The sequence below is a fragment of the Temnothorax americanus genome, unplaced genomic scaffold (genome assembly GCF_048541705.1).
Source record: "Temnothorax americanus isolate GAGA-0224 unplaced genomic scaffold, ASM4854170v1 Scaffold14, whole genome shotgun sequence".
In the NCBI taxonomy this organism is placed as follows: Eukaryota; Metazoa; Arthropoda; class Insecta; order Hymenoptera; family Formicidae; genus Temnothorax; species Temnothorax americanus.
Genome location: NW_027509275.1, coordinates 2,025,372 through 2,043,380, shown reverse-complemented (window position 1 = coordinate 2,043,380; position 18,009 = coordinate 2,025,372). Strand labels below are relative to the sequence as shown.

General features: G+C 37.7%; 2 protein-coding genes across 5 annotated transcripts in view; one reads left to right on the top strand and one right to left on the bottom strand.

Moving 5' to 3' along the window:
* LOC143894637 (sodium-independent sulfate anion transporter) overlaps positions 1–18,009 on the bottom strand; it is a 153,381-nt gene that overhangs the window by 44,391 nt on the left and 90,981 nt on the right. The window contains exon 1 of one of the 2 annotated variants that reach the window (XM_077401086.1): positions 1,101–1,170. The exons of the other annotated variant lie outside the window; for it this stretch is intronic. The gene's annotated coding sequence lies outside the window, so the exon portion shown is untranslated. Of the gene's footprint in view, positions 1–1,100; positions 1,171–18,009 lie in introns of those variants that run through there. 2 annotated transcript variants of the gene reach the window in all.
* On the top strand, positions 872–17,980 carry LOC143894642 (uncharacterized). Of its 3 annotated transcripts, none has more exons than XM_077401109.1 (8): positions 872–1,438; positions 10,522–10,572; positions 11,223–11,489; positions 13,040–13,245; positions 13,659–13,863; positions 14,294–14,521; positions 15,381–15,691; positions 16,015–17,980. In XM_077401109.1, exons 3-8 carry the CDS (start codon positions 11,238–11,240, stop codon positions 16,520–16,522), a joined length of 1,710 nt encoding a protein of 569 aa, XP_077257235.1. In that variant the 5' UTR covers positions 872–1,438; positions 10,522–10,572; positions 11,223–11,237; the 3' UTR covers positions 16,523–17,980. The 3 variants fall into 3 exon arrangements, with proteins under 3 accessions (XP_077257235.1, XP_077257236.1, XP_077257237.1); XM_077401110.1 differs by having other exon boundaries at positions 11,211–11,489; XM_077401111.1 differs by lacking the exon at positions 10,522–10,572.

The following is an 18,009-nucleotide window of genomic DNA, read 5'->3' as shown; positions in this document are numbered from 1 at the left end:
AGTGTATTCATTTTATGCAAATTTATGTGTGCGTGTTTGTAAGTGCATAAATATATGTTTATATAATTATATAATTATAAATTTTTAATTATATTTATATATAATTCTGTAATTCTATAATTTTATATATATATAAGATTTCTAGAAACGTTTCTCATGAGTATAAAAATGTCCATTCGAAAAACGTTCGCGATGGAACGTTTCTTTTCCTATAAAATAACGTTTAAAAAAACTATTTATAGAAACGTTTTGTTTTAATGATAAAGACATTTAAAATTCCTACTTTTCACGTCTTTTGAACGTGTTTATGACGTCTTTGAGACACGTGTGTGTGTATATATATATATATATATATATTTTTTTTTTTTTTTTAATATAGTCTTTGTAATATATATATATATATATATTATATGTTATTACGTCTGATATATGCATATAATATTTTCATATTTAATATATTCATACATAATATAGGAAAAAATTGTCTTACTCCGATCGTACATCGTACGTACATAACAAATTGCCGCCTTACGCGCGATTCCTCGACGCGAGAATCCCCACCCTCGCGGCGAGGTAACCAAATTCCGGGTGAGAATTCACAATATTTACATCTAAACAAATTTACATACATTTTGCGCTATCTGCAGTATTAGATTCTCCAACGTCAGAAATCATTTCTCGCTTCGTCGATTCCCGACGAAGAAGCGGATCCGCGAACCAGAGAGTGCAGTGCCTCGCTCGCGGCCTCCGAGCGGAGCGGTCGGAGTTCGCGAGCTTCGAACGCGCCCTTTCGCTCGGCGGGGACGCGCAAGCGTGTAAACGGCGTGCGCCGCGCGGCCAATCGCGGCCCCGCGGGTAGTAGAGGGTGCTCCGATCGATGCGGCCGGCCGACGGCGGCCGCGAGCCGAGAGCCGAGAGCCGAGAGCGTGTTCGCGTCACCGCGACGTCGGTGTCGGTTTGGTTTCGCCGTTTCGCGCGGCGCGGCTCGCACAGCGTCACGGCGTGACGAGACCCGCTGCCGCTCGCGATTCGCGATTAGGCCGATCGGGGCCGACCCGGTGAAGGAAGGGTTGCGCGCGCGTGTCACGCGTGTTACCTACCTATACTCGCTAACCCGTCCGTCCCGCACACGGGTCCTGCTTCCTCTGGGATTTGTCGCACGGAGCTTTCTTCCCTTCGGCTACCGTCGCGTACCGCGTACGTATCAACGTCCTCCGCGGCCGTCGGATGCGTCGCGACGGCGTGCCGCTCGCCGCACCTTTTTGTTTACCCGCACCCGCCCGATGGTTGGCGACGCTCGAGATCGAGATCGTCGTCGCGATATGAGCGCGAGGCGCACGGCCGCGGCCGGCGCGGCGGTGGCAGCTGTCACAGGGATGTCGGAGTCGCGACACCGCGGCCAGGCGACGGGACATCGCGCGGACGTCGTGCGCTAATCGTGAGTAAAAAAAAAATCTCTTTTATCACGCACCGACGAAGGACGAAGGGCGGCCCGACGAAGGACGCGGAGCGCGCTGCGCCGCGCAAGGGTTGCGCCGCCGCTCGGCGCTCGCTGCACCGCGAGGTCGGTGTACCGCGCCGTGTGCACGCTCGATATACTTAATTTTTCACCTTAGATCCGCTTTTTCCGCCCGTCTTTCACGCGCGAGGCGAGATCGAGGGGAGCTTTCGATCTGCCTCTGCGAGTCGCTTAAATCGCCGAAAGTACGACGTGGCCCCAGCTGGGCAGGAAGGGCTGGTGAAATTCGGGGGGCTGGGGGGGGGGATGAACGAGCTTAATTTTTCGTGGAGCAGAAGGTAATTAAGCGACTTGAGAGACATTTGTGTCTTTATTTTTCTTCTGGCTCGAGAAGTTGAACATTTAAAGTAAGTTAGAGATCAACTCCGTCGGCTGTAGTCATACTTGCTTAGAATTTTTTTTTTTTTTTATAATAATAAGTGTACGCGAATTTTCAAAACGCCTTGTACACCGGATACGTTTCGACGTTTCTCTTCTCCATTTCAGTTTTTCTCAACGCCGATTATGCGTTTGCAGAAAGATCTTTCATGAATTTCTAATTAAGGAGACTGTGGGAATGCTGGCTTATTCACACCGCCATAATTACTTCCTTTCCGTATTCAGCGTTTTTAGGTTTGTCCACGCTTTTTTGGGATACGAATGTTTCTCTTAAATTCATCACGTTTTTGCGAGCAATACAATTGGCTTTTCTGTTGGGTCTCTTCTACAAATCTAGATCGGTCCGTGTATATTTACTTCGCAGACCGAGTTCCTTTAAGTTTTCGATACGGTCGATTGAAAACGCCAATTAAGCTTTCATTCGCGTAATCGTCTGAAAGGATATCGACGAGATATTGACAAAACATTTTTTTTTGAATCTTAAAAACTCGTGAAACCTATAAGCGCGGTACTGCTAGCTCGAAATTATTAATAAAAAGTATATATACAAAAAGTAAGGTGTTCCACTTCCCGCACATTATTTCTTAACGACAAAGTTCTCGATATAAGTCTGGAATCAATTTCTCTCTTAGAAATTATCGAGAGAGATCGTCTTTTACGAAAAACTCTTCAACTTTTCAGCGACACATTTTCCGATTAAGCTCCAAATTGAAATTTTATTAAAACGAACTATATTCAAGATTAACTGAATAATTCTAATTCATTTGAATCCTTAAGTTTTATTCAGCTTTTTTCCCATTCGCTTATATAATACGGAAACCGTGCTCCAACATTTTCTCTAAAGAAAAAAGTAATCTCCTAGATGGATTAAAGAATTTGTCGTTAAAAAATAATCTGCGGAAAGTAGGGCACTCATTGTCAGTAATGTCCCTCTGTGCGCGCGTTTGTTTAAGGCACGAAATATTTTTTTATATATTTGATATATGTGTACAAATGATACAATAAATGATATAAATTCCCACCCATCGCGCTTTTAACGTCAACGGAAAATATTGACTCGCGGTCCTCACTAATGCAGGAGGCAGGTTTATCTCAATCTTCATTATATATGTAACCGGATATGTGATACAAGTTCAAACCACATGAAACAATAGCTTGTATAACAGGTGACGTTCATGTATTTAATACACATATACGAAGAATTGCTGTCGAGCCGAATGTTGTCTTATCGCGACGTCAGTATTTTTTTTTTCTTTTTTGCGTTATTTGTCGTACGAATACGCACTCGCCGAACACTGAATTCCCATTCCCAGCATATATATTAGATTATGTCGATTAAGGTATAGTCGTCTCGTCAGGGCATGTATTAGATAAAGTTTTCGATTTTGAATTTTATATCAAATTATATGATCAGCTTTGCAGTCGATTTTTTCTCTGTGGCTCCTTACCGACTATTTACTCTAGAAAATCGATCTCGAAAATCACAACGTTTGCATTACTTCATACAGACGGCACGAAAAAGAAGGCTCTATCACGGTTTCAATCACATATTTTCGCATTTTTCGATTAGATGAAGTGAGAAAAAACATATTGTTTTTGTACATTAGATTTCGAAGAATCCGATGCAACCGTAAAATATATAGTTTACCGGAGATTTCGCTGCTAATTTTTTAGTTTATTTTAGTGAAAATGCGGTAATCGAGCGCAGACATTTTTTGGTCGAGGCGAAGTTGGGAAGACTTGGCAACGCCACTGGCTAATCACTGTAGTTGCAGGTTATGAGGCTCGTCTTTCTTAGCCGTGGATAATGATTGACACCCCTGTCATGCGTTTTGAAAGCCTTTCTCGGTACGTGTCAAAATTCAATCGAAAAGGAGATGTAACCTCGCTTGTAACCTTTCTCGACGACTCGCATGATCAGCTGATGAAAACGGAGCAGTCAAATGAGAAAAATCACATAATTTGGAAAAAGTAACATACTTTGTCACGTAATGAAATTTTACACCATACGTCATAAAATTATTTTTCCCTTAGCAAAAATTGCCTGAAATATATTTCTGAACGTGAAAACCTACAAACAGTCACGTGACTAGCACGTAGCGATTATATTTGATTGTGTGTCACACTGGCTCCGATTTTCCTCACTTATATATCACCGATTAAACGGTTTGCCGATAAATGCGAATAAATACCAAGTGGATATTGTAGCAATTATGGACAATATACTCGGCATTCCGGGGCCAACGTCAATTTCCGGGCCGCTTTTATTGTTCGTTGATGTTACAAATTGTTTTCTTGCGCCTATATTACACGTATTTGATTTGCGTACTACAAAGTAGAAATACAAATTCAATCGATATACGTGTACATGGAACAAGAAGTCGTGCATCATTAAACGCGCACGTGATTACCTACATGTGATTACGTGGACATAAACCGGTTATAGACAAAATTTCTAGAAATTTTTTTCTTTCCGGTGAAAATCTCTCTTACCATTAGTCGTACTCATGATGTTTATCAGTTATTGAGCCGTAGGTTGAGATTTTTAAGTTAATTTGACTCATTTATTGTTCAACTAATTATATAATATTGTATAAAAATCTTTTATTTCTCATTTATTATTTTTAGTTATTACAATTATGTTCGAAAATAGACTAATTATTGCAATGAGTGACGGGTCTGTGTAATCTTTAATTACACTGTAATCTATATATATATATATATATATATATACATATACTTTTTGAGTCCTTTTTAACCATTCCTAAAAGTTTCCGCACTGCTCCTGCTCAATATGTCGTTAATTTAACTAAAGCAATGTTAATTTGAAATAATATTGCTTTGTGTTAAAATAATAAATTTCGACACACATGATAGTTAAACATAACCCGATGCGTTATTTAGCTCAAGATATTGGTTTAAAATTCATCCTTTAATATTTAACAGTGTAACGTATTACATCGCGAGTGAAAAAGTTTCGTTAACGTCTTTATAGTTAACAAATTCTCTTCACTTTTCCTTTGATAACTCGAAAACGAAGGATATAGGATATAGCGGAAGATAAATTATTTTCACCATTTTCGATACCCACCGGAACGGTTAGTGACCGATTTTTCCCGCTTTATGTAATCCCGACGGGCGAGCACACGCTCGCGAACGCCTAGATAAAACGGCCTCGAGATAAGAGGATTAAGTGTCGCCTGCTCGCGCGACACATCCGCGCGCCGGAAGCGAAGGAAGCGCGCGCGTGTCACTTATGAAAAATCGCGTCTTTTTGTCTTTTTTTTTTTTCAACGCGGATAATATCCACTTTGCGCCGCGTAGGTGGAGATCGAGATCGCGATAGACTATATAGAGCATCACGGGGGAATATCGTAATAGAAACGTTTAAATGAGCTCGTCCGCAGTTTGTTTCGCTTATCTTTATATTCCCGCGCGCGATACTCGCGTTTTACTAGCTGAGATTGTAGACTCGGCTCACGTCGATCGATATCACAGATTTCACGGCGATCGTTACATGGCAGAAACGTAAAGTCCGTTCATATATAGGACTTAATTTTCCCCGAGTGGATCCCACGCGCGCGCGAAAGCGGGCCTTATTCCACCGTTTTCCGAGTGTGGAGAATCCCACACACCGTTATATATTCTCTTTTCGGTTATGTAATCAATAACGGACCATCCTTGTGTACAGACCGGGACGCTGAGTAATCACCTGCAATTTTAAGCGAGCGCTATTGAAGGTTATTGATTCTTTTAATAATACGAACACGTGCGCACACAAGAGTGGCATAATAGGATTTTTCCAGACGATCGATGCGCAATCAAAAGGGCTCGAGGACACTCGGCATATATTGAATATATATATATATATATATATATATATATATATATATATATGCGAAGGTATATAGAAATAAATTAATAGAAATTCGCGCAACGCACACACAAAACGTAACTCCGCGGAAGCGGAGCAAATTATAAGGAAAAAAATTAACACCGCGAGCGAGAATTTATGACATTCATTTTTTTTTTTTACGTAGATTTGTCGACATTTTTAAAGAATTAAAGACGGTAAATCGCGAAAAATTTAGATTTTGATTTATATACGATATATAAATCGCGGAATAATTATAAAATATATTAAACAACTATTTGTATTCTTTTTATTTTTTTATACACAGATTATATGAAAATCTGAAATGTGATTTGTAACATAAAATACCTTGAAAGTTTCTTACTCTTTATTTATCCTCCTTGGATTTGCAAAGTTCGAGATTAATTAACGGTGTTACATTGTTCATTTGCTTACGGTTTCTCATCGGAAATCAATTCTTTTGATTCCTCATACTGGCGGGTTTTCTTCTTTTTTTTCTGTCTTTCCGCATAATTCTTTAATTATAACCTCGACTATCATAGTTCGTTTCTGGCGGATACTTCGTCAATTAAATCTGCAATTAAACTGTCAGTGGCTGCACCATTGAAAGAACTACTGTCGTGCAATTAGCGATGACGAAATAAATCATTTTCACTTCTGTGCCTGCCCTAATGAATCGTCCATTTTCAGCGTCGCTAAATATCGATTTGCGTAATAAAAAATTGTCGACAACTCGTTCTGAATTGAGATTGCTAAATATGTAGAAGCAATCATCTACGCGAGTGATTTATTTTCCATGGCACGGCTAATAATTGAGCATGTGTGCTTCGGATATTTGTCACTTCAGTTGATTAAAAATTTATTTATTTCAAAATGTTTTTATTTTTTTAAGTGATTTTATATACATAATCTTGTTTTATATTTTTTAATACCGTTGCTTCAATTATGAGAAAGAGACTGTTTTTATAAAACTAAAATATTATTGGGAAAAGTAATAATATAATAACGAATTTCGTATACGTGTAGTAAAGGTTCTCGAAGCTTTTTTCGTTCTGCAGTCTTTTATTTTTAAATTATTCAAGCGTGTTTTTTTATCTCTGCGGTTTCGTATCTCATTACAAATCCGTGTGCATCAGAACAGTTTAAAAATACTTGACGTTCTTTCTTTTCGAAACATTGATGGTTTTCGTTTGAATATATTAATATTATATTACCGAAATTGTATTACTTTTTATCACACTGTTCTTAAAACGGAAACTATGAATATGAACGCAAAATCTCTATTAGAAGCAAAATATATCAGAGAATGTCACATGATATAATTCCATGCCGGCAGTAAAAGAACAGTGTATGAATTTTCCTACGTTTTTAACATTACTTACCTCCCGAGATTTCTTTCAAGATAATCGCTTCCGATAGATCCTTTTAAGACGGCGCGGTGGAATGAAAAGACCGCTAGTTTGCAATCTTGGACGGTGGTCTTGTATTACCTACAGGTCACGACGTCAGAAAGCGGAGGAAATTTTCCGACGTTGGAATACATTATGGCCTAGTAAAGGAATCGATCGACGCAACAGGCGGAAGGAAATAATATCCGTTGCGGTCAAACTGACCGGATTGGTCTTAGGGCCTCCCATGCTAATTTCCGTCCGATATAAATGCCGATAAATATGTGTTAAGAGAGAGAGAAAGAGAGAGAGATATGGGGGCAAAAATAGAAAAATGACTGTTGATTACCATATCGTAATTTCAGAACACATTCGCGCGTCCACACTTCATTCATTCATATAGTTATTTTACTTTGGCCACGCATTATTAAATTCGAATAAGAAGGAATCTCTGAAAAGCTCAATGATTTGTTTTCTTAACAAATTCTTTTATAAATATGAAACGGTCGCTATAATTTAACAAATTTTCTACCTTGATTGGATATAAGGAATTTAAATTCCTATATACCTATAAAATGTACTATTACTAAAAAAAAACTGATTAAATATCTCAAATTAGATTAACTCTTTTCAAATTCTGATTTTTTCTTTATAAACAATATGTTACATATACAAAAGCGAGAAAATAAAGCGTTTTTAATGAAAAGCGTTGGAAACTTAATTTCCAAAAATGCATTCCACACTTTCGATGCGACGGTCTTCTCGCGAGCTTAACATCTTCCAGATCGTAATTTCGTTCTTTGACGTTGCGCGTGATTAAATACGTCCGGGAAGGTCCGTTGTTCATTTGCGCGCCCTGGCGTAATATTATCTGTCGGCAGCAGCGTTAAACGACGTCGCTAATTTATTGCGATACTCCTCCGCTCGGAGTCTCGGTTTTAGGTCGCCTTCTTCATTTATGCAAAACCAGTGTAGCAGCGAGCCCCCGGAGCTACTTGTTCCTTTGGCGCTTATATAAAAAGAGAGTGCAGATGAAGTAGTGAAAAGCGAGTCAGTTGTGAGTTGAAGCACTTACAGAAGCAGTCAAAAGTTAGTAACGGTATCCGCTCGTTACGGCTGACTGTACGAGGATTTATCCACTGCGGCTTTACTGCTGACGAGCCGTCGTTATGCCGTCGTAATATCATGCACCTAATGGAGGATTCACATTGGGTCCGATCACGTCCGATGTTCGACGTACGACGATCCGACATCCAATAATAGAATTTATTATTAGAGACAAAAATTTCCTATTGGATGTCGGATCGTCGTACGTCGAACATCGGACGCAGTGTGAATCCTCCATAACTGTCGTAACTGATGCCTCTCACACATCATTTTGCACGCTCTGTCAAGTATCCATTATTGTTATTAAAAAAGAAAATATGCGTGCATAAAAATATATAATATACATTAAATATTAAAAATATTTATATTAAAACTAATTCGTATTAAAGATGTATTATATATAATATCTGTAACATATGAAAATTATTTTTGTGTAATATTATATTATAAGTACGAATATATACGTATCACATATTATAAAAATATACTTTTTTCTAAATAATAGTTTTGTATTATTATTTTTAGCTAGAATAAATAATGTGGAGAACAAATATATCGAAGAGTTTATTAATATTTATTACTAATATACATAATTATATTCAGAATCGGATCTCGGCGAGAATAACAAGATGTTTTTATTCGTCACAACTTTTTTTTTATTTTTAACGCCACGCTTGATAAGTGAACTTCAAATGAAAAGTCTGTTGGATACTTGAAGTAAAAACGGCTGGGGGGATGATAATAGTATGAAGCAAAGTTTCATTCGTTCGCATGCAGCTTACCAAGTCACGACTGTGGTTTCTATTTTTCGTATAAACTGTCAAGATTTTAAAATATGTTTTGCTAGATCCGAGACATCTTGCGTACATAGTACCGGATTTGACTGCATTGCTCTTTTATAAAGTGCCCCGTGTATAAACGGCGAAACCTGTCCCCGGGAGATAAATTGCAACGTAAATCTTCCGTGGCACGACTTATTCGCGCCAAAGTGTGTATTTCTTTCTGTAAAGCGCTCTCCGGGAAACAAAATAGTCCAGAAATGATAACGATCTAATTATGACGGAAATCAATGTAGAATCAGATTATTAATGCCCAGCCAGATCTACAATCGTGATTTTTGTGGAGAATGTTTCGATATTTCGACGACGACAATAAAAAAGTATTTGCTAGTTTAAATATTAAAAGAGCCTAGACATTAATGTTTTAGCAATATTAATGTCTCCTTATCTTCTCATGAATTTTATGTATAGTCTTAAAACAAATAATATATTTTATAGTCGATATGCGGCGATGTATACATAATAAATATGCATAATAATTAAATTTGTAGAAAAATAGCTTTACACAACTAACAGTTTTACTATGCGTAATTAATTTTTGGTGTATGCGTGTTTTAAAGAAATACCGACACGGTGTTTTTTTTTTGGTATCATTAAAAGCGTTCTTTCGCACGCGATCCAGTCATTAGGATTGTCGATTGTCGTAAGATAATCGTATAATTCATGCTACGGTGTCTTCCCAGACGAATTGTGTTAGCGTCATGATTTTTAGCGTCTATAGTCAGATATACGCCGTTAAAATATTTTCAACTCGACCATTGCCGCGTTTCCACGTTAGTGCATACGAAATAAATGTAGGTATATGTTGCGTAAACATATTCTCGTTCTCGTTATCAAACGCATAACATTAGCGTTATCGATGCATTATTCTGTAATGTTTTTCGATTTGTTACAATACTTTAAGCAAACTATTGCATTAGAATTTTACTCCAATATGCCGCAAGGATTTAATTGGGTCGATACACATAATTGCGAGATCGCAAATGAATGCGATATCATATTGATCATAAATTATTAGCCATCATTTTTCAGTAATTTATGAAATGAATGACTAAATAATCTATTACTTTATGGCTGAATTAAAAAATTTTATCATTAATATAAATAATTTTATCGGATTTAGTTTTAATTATTATTAATAACAATTCGTTTCGTTTCCATGAGTAATGCACATTTGCGGATAATAAAATGATAAATTATTTATATAGCGAGATAATATTCTACGAGTTAATATTCAAGTAGCGACGAACACATAAAACGTGAAACACATACACACACACACACACACACACACACACACACACACACACACACACACACACACACACACACACACACACACACACACACACACACACACACACATTTTATTCGGAATAGAAATAAATTAATAATTTTTTATATAATTATTTCCAGGAGCTACTATCTCCATGCTTATTGGCAGCGATTTTCTTGGAACCACTTTAAGTAAGTATATATATATATATATATATATATATATAGCCGACAATATAAATTTAAATATATAATTAAAATTTTCTCATTTAAGTTCTCCGCTCAAACTTTCGTTATCCCTTTTTTTTTTCTCCTCTGTCTGTTTTATATTAAGGGGCCTATTCTGTAAACGTTAACGACATCATTATACGTGCTTTGCGCCGCGATATAATATATCACAGAAAAGCTGCGCAAAAGCACATAACGGTACGATATCGTTAATGTTCACAGAATAGGCCTCTAAGATTACAAAGGATTTGACGTCAATGCATCGATACGGAAGGTTGCAGAAAATTATTTCGGAAAATAAAATAGAGCCAAAGTATTTTGCTCGTGTTTCATTGTGTTTTGTGTGTTTCTCGTGCCAAGTTGGTTTTCTTTGACATTTAACAGGGACTTTTTTTTATCGCTTTTATTCACATTTTGTCATTTTTTTTAATGTTTCATAGTTATAGCGTCTAGTTTTGTTTATATTTATAGAAGTAATTTTGCTGCGCTTTAATTTTTTACCACAAGCAAACTTTGACATTAGCTTCCGTGTCGTTAATGTTATTGAAATATCTCTCGTGTTTTGATTCGGATGAGAACGCGCGCGAGTGACTATCACAAAGTGTCGCTTATAGAATCACCCCTCCGGCATGGGCTCGGGCAGAAGATCCGGCTCCGGGGGGAGCCGAGCGAACGCTGGCGTTCTCAAGGAGCGCGCAAAAATGTCGTTCATGCTGGTCGTCATGTTTTTCGCCGTGTTCGGCCTGATCGTCCTCACGGAGATATTCCTGATCGACGAGAGGCGCGGTGTGAGCATCGGCGGCACCGGGGTACTCGGGGGTCACAGGAGCGGTCATCGATTGCCAGCTGCGCCCGATCGTCCGGATTACGGAGAAATTGGAGTAAGTATCCAGAGAGAGAGAGAGAGAGAGAGAGAGAGAGAGAGAGAGAGAGAGAGAGAGAGAGAGGAGAGCTATTCCTTGCTATCTCGACGATTTACGTAACTTCGTACTTACTGGCTGATTCTGCTACGGCACGCGACTTCAATTGCTTTTCTCGGTAAATTCTCATCTTCGTGTGTATATCATTCCCTGATAACTTTCCTTATTACTTGCAGACACACATGTAGACGTTTTAAATTATTCGATAGACTGAAAAATTGTATTCTTCTTTTTTATTCAAATTAATTCAATATTGTATTAAAGTAACACGAGTATGATAAAAAACATTATTCTACAATATAATATTAGAATAGGCAGCTATTGTGTCTCATTCGTATTTATTTTTCATATCTCTTTCTTTAAATATTACGATTGCATTATTTATTTTAATTTTATAGTACTTTTTCTGCGTGGATCAAAGAGTTATTTTTAGAACTATAATTTTCAATTTTGTGTTTAGTAAAGAAATTGTTTTGTACCCTGTAATTTTACAAAATATATATAGTATTTTATAAAATTTATGTAATTTATAAAACATATATAGTATTTATATAGATATTGTATTTTTAATCTTTTTATCTTTATATCATCTCTTAACCTGTTTAATTTATATGTCGCTCTTAGTAATATTCTCTCGAAACTTTTTTTATTATAAGTTAGAGGCTACAGGTTCTAGAATGGAGGGATATGGAGTCGTTGACTTCATATATTTCTCTTTCTTCACGAGAGAACGCGAACAAAACAAACACACACGAGGCAATGGTATAGTAAAGCGAGAAAAAACTCGGGTGAGAAAGCCGAAAAACTTTAGTTACCACGTGCAACATCGATTTCTCGAGCGTACGCCTCGTTCTTTTCTTCTCCCCTCTCTTCCTTCGTGGATATCTGTACCTACTGTATAGTTTATGCACCCTTTGCGTCTAGTACCGGACAATGATTCACGCGAACCTCCAAGAACTTTGAGGGGAAAAATAGCTCTGCACACAGCAGCTTGCTTCAACGACGACGCCCCAACGTGGTTCGGGAAAAGACATACGACCGCAGTGGAAAAGTTTAACCGGATACGAGCGAGCGACCACCTGACAAATTAGTTTGCTCGATCCCGCGGAACTTTCTTCATCCGTTTACATTTCCCGTCGAGATACTGCGAGGAAAGCCCGCGAGTGTTTTTAAAACTCGTCCCGCGACTTGACCGTTCTAACAATCTTTGAGTTTGAGACCCAATTTGATTTGACTTCGAAGAGACACAAACTGATTTTGTAGATCTTGTTCTATTAACCGTGCGTCTGTTAATTGGCTTTCGAAAGAAAATTTGTCATTTAAAGTAATGAAAATAACTACTTGACATTTCAGCGATTAAAATGTAGAACTTTTTCGGGAGTTTTTTTTTCTGGATGGGCAGGTAATTTTACAGAGACAGATTTTGCACTAACGTTTCTCAAATGCGGATATATCGCCAATGTATTAATTATCAGTCGGTATTAACACGTAAGTAATCTTGATGTCTTCAGGCCGAAGATTACGCCGGTTTGAAGGGTAGCTTTGACGAGCATGTCGGATTACTGGTTCGCGGGGAAGACGGGGGTCAGAAGACGGTAATACACCCGGATCCGCGTGGCTTACCGAGTTTACCACCTAGCTTGGAGGCTCGTTTACCGCAGTTGGATCAGAACCTAAAGGTCACGCATGCCGAATGGTTGCCAGTCACTAACACAAGGTTCGTCCGATTATATTTTATAATCACGTATATAACTAAGTTGAGCTTGTACTTTCCCTTAATTTTCGAGTTTCAGCTTCTCAAAATCGCATATTAACCGTGCAATAAATAAATTTTGTTTCTACAGCTTCGTTATTAATTCTTTTGCTTCTTTGAGGACTCGAAATAATAGTCCTTTACACTTTACATCAAATAGCTCAAAAAGCCCGATACGTAAAACGTGAGGCATTAATAAAATTTACAATAAAGTAATTGTCTATGCGTGGTGACTTCTCTTCATATACATGTGTTGCGCACGTGGATTATACACATTGTATATGAAGAGAAGTCACCACGCTCGGACACGAATAATAGGACTTGATGATGATGAATTGTCTATACATTTTGTAATGAGAGATGTGTGTTTGGTCTAGGTTCAAATTTTTCGTTTATTCGGCATATTTCGACAACAGAGTTAGCGGCGCGGGTACGCCGGCTGGCGGCAAAAGTCAGGGTGTGGTACGTGTGATTAGCGCTACTAAAACCAGAGGACCGGAGCGCGTCTGGTGTAGGCTCTGGTACCGACAGCAAAACGGTGCAAACGTCACTGCCTCGGTAACAGTAGCTGCCAAAGTTAAGGTATGCTCCTTTCAGAGAAACAAAATGTTGTTTCAAGATCTAACTATTCCAAAGAAACATTATTTCAGTTACCTTGGTATACCAGTTGCTTATTGAAGATCTGGCTTATTGTACTACTCCATACAGAAATTTTTAAATAAAACAAAAGAAATGAGACACAACATAGGAATAAAGTGTTTTTGAGAAAAATGTATATCTCTGTATATAAATTGGAAGGTAGAAATAATTTTTTTGTGTATATTATAAACAAGAAATTGTTTTCAAAACGTTCAAGAAACTTTTAGAAACTCTCTAACACATTCGAGACTGCCGAAATATGTTCAAGACTTTCAAAAATCTTATTTTTAATTAATATATAAATGATACGCGAAGCTTTGTAGTAGGATTCGAAATAATTCAATGTTTCTTGAACGCCCATCGTTACCTTCAGGTAATCCGGGAGAATTGGAATCTCAAGTACAGTGCCTGCTTCGTGATATGTCCGTTACCTAAAGAATCTCCGACGACGGATAAGGTGCCGGAGGCGGTCAGCATCGTGGCGAGACTGCGAGCTGTCCCGACGAACCGTATCCTCGTACAGAATCGTTTCGAGAGCAGGATGAACGACAAGGAGGCTTTGGCTGTCTGCGTCAAACCTTTGCATTATTATTACAACAGGGTATGTTGTTTAACCGTTATATAAACGGCATCGTTAAATAACGGATGACCCGTAATGTAGACATGACTACATTTACCGACCTGTGTGGTCAAGCCCCTATTTGCTCACATTTATCGCTTCTGTGTTTTGTTCCTATTCGTTCCCTTTCACTACAATCCAAATTTATTATTTACATCCATATCTTATTATTTTTGCCTTTATACGCTACATTTTTAACGGAATAAAAATATTCTACTTGGTACAAAATATTTATCATTTTTCTTTCATTTTGTTATTATTTATGTTAAATAAGCTAATATAGATTTAAATAAATTTTAGGAGAATTTATATATATCTGAGTATAAAAATAAAAAACACAGAAGTTCTCTCTTTTCGACAGTATCAGAAAAACATGCAATTTTCTATATATGCATAAAAGGAAATGTATGTAAATTGGAGAAAAGTTTGAATAGTTATTTCTATGTGTATTCTGTATTCATACAAATTTTTGCAACCTACATATTTAATTCTTTGACATTTTCCATCATATGTATACATTACGTGGGGGTAAACGTAATAAAATGATCGCACGTGAGTAGAGTGATAACTACATATTCAAATCCAATTTCTGTCGCGTAATATTTTTGCTATTATCGTACCAGTATAAATAATAATTTAAATATTTCTCTGTTGTACTTTTGGTAATCTAGCGATATAATTGTGTATTTATGAGCACAAAGTGCATCCGGGTAAAAACAGGCCCATCAATGAATTTTATTCCTGTGAAAACTTTTTTTTAACGGATATACTTCCGTGGAGAAATGAACGCATTACGAGTGTATCTCATATTTTCACGTATAAACCTGTTTGACATTTATAGGTTTTGCAGTTGGTGGAATTTATCGAGTTGCACAGACTCCTGGGCGCTACTCATGTCACTTTGTATAATGATACTGTAGGCGCGGCGGCTGGCTGTGCGCTAAAATACTACGAAAACAAGGATCTGGTTACGGTGTTACCGTGGCATCATCTCGACATGATTTCCCAGCGGGAAATTCGCACGGAGGGTCTCTTCGCGGCGCTTAACGATTGCCTCTACCGATCTATGTACAAGTACGAGTACGTGGCGCTCGTAGATCTGGACGAGTATATTATACCGAGGCATAACGACACCATAATCGATCTGCTACGGTACGATACGTCTTCGTAATCTTAATACAGACCATACGTAATACAATTAATATAGCATATCTGGAAGTAAGAGTGAGAAGTTATGCATTAGAATTGTCAAATTTGTCAAATCAAATTCATTATTTTCAAATTGATAAATATGAAATAATGTAAATTAACAATACGTAAAGCTGTAAATAATTATTTACTTCAAACTTTTGCTTGCTCTTATTATAAAGATCAAGTACTGGTTTCTATACTTACAGTATCTTAGCAAGTAATTTGGTTTTATGGATTTGTATCTGTTACGATTAAGCAGTAATTTTGAAACGGTTTCTATATAGATGGATGGGAAATCGAATTAACATCAAGTCCACGGGCGCGTTTTCCTTTCAAAACGCCTTCTTCTACCTACAATGGGCCGACGATCCATTCGTGGTGACTAGCCGTACTCCCACCGAGGCTGGTTTGATCACCCTGAAGAAAACACGGCGCAGGACCAAATTGCATCCGCACAAGCAACGCTCCAAGTACATCTGTAAACCACAGGACGTGGTGGAGGCGGGCAATCATTTCGTCTGGGAATTTATTCCGGGCCATGGAACCCTGAACGTACCCTCCGATGCCGCTATTTTGCATCATTATCGTGTCTGCGAGTTCGGCGGCGACGACTGCATCAAGACACAGTCAACGGTCGATAGAACGGCCTACAAATACAGAGACCGACTCGCCACAAATGTCGACAAAACGTGGATGGAATTGCGCGCCGAGTGCTCACTTCCGGAGCTCGATCCGGTCCCGGCGTTGACACCGCGAATCAAAGCCAGCCCAGTTGGCAAATCGGTCAGGTAGCGAAAAACCATCGTCGAGATGGTCCTATGGGACATTGGCAATTTTACCGGTACGCCGAAAGTCGCGAGGACCTATTTCTACAACTACGGTGGTCCTTAGTTTTCTCAAATTGAGCTAAGCGAACTCCCAATCTTTTTTCATGAAACTCATCGGATCGTGTTTTTAAATTTGCGAGACAGGAGAATACGCTTACCAACGAGATAATAGAGATTGTCGCGAACAAAAAAAAAGAAATAAAACGAGATGCGAATTAATCATATTTTTCTACGTGACGGATCCTTGAACGGTTAAAGAAATCTGGAGACAGCCAAGTCTATCGAGTTTGACGCTACATGTGGTGGTGCTTCTCTCTTACGGTTTTATACGGACTCTTCTATCTGTATCTTACAATTCTTTCGTTTGTGCAGCAAACGTGATCGTCTGCGAAACAAATTGTATTATCGTTAAGGAGGATTGTTACGGAAGGCCTAAATCGCGGGCTAAAAGAAAGCAGTTGGTGATAAACGAGCAACATTAGATATTATTCCTATTGTACCGTTATTTCGAGGGTAAACCTTTTTTTTAGATACTTGTAAATCCACACAATGTATCTTGTGCATATCCATAGGATCAATAATTAGCATAGTGATATATGTATAATATGTATTTAGGACTGATAGAAATTAAATCTGCAGAGACAGCCTAGAATACAGTATGCTCCCAAGAAAACATTACTTCAGATGCAGTTCGTTGAAAATTCAAAGATCTAACATTGAGAAAACACATATTTATTTAAACAAAAAGATCAGTCAGTATATTTTTCTTAAAATCCTCTCAGATTTTATAAATTTGATTTGGAGTTTAAATGCATTCGTTTGCTTTTTTCTCATGTATCTTTTTATGCATCCGTATGTAAAAGTATATTTAAAAAATGGCTTTGCGATACAATAAATTGTTGTGCAATTCGTCCGCGTTTGAGGATGAAGAGATATGAAAGAAGTTGATTTCGTCGCACAAAATTCTATGATTATTTTCTAATCTGTCATTTTGCTAATAATTATTTAAATAATAAATAAACATCGAAAATATTCCGTTCGGATCGATGATGAGAGTGACAGAAACTGTACAAGGGAATTTGATTAGATAAAACGGAATTGTATCAAATGGATACAATTTACGAGATGACGAAAGGAGAATTTCTGGAAACTGAATCGGTACTTCGTAATGTACCGAATGCTGTTACGGCAGATGAATATAGCAAAATCTTTCTATTTGTTTAATACAAAGAAATCATGTTTCTTACGCGCACACACAAGTTTATGTATATATGTGTATACACGCATATGTACGTACATGACACGTACATGACATGTAAAATAGACTTAAGGTACATACATGTGATCGGTGCTGAGCTACAGTCGACGATGTGTCGACATTGATTATGTTGACGAAATTAATAAATATGATACTAGGACAATACGTACTTTAATTTTCTTAAATTTCCGTTA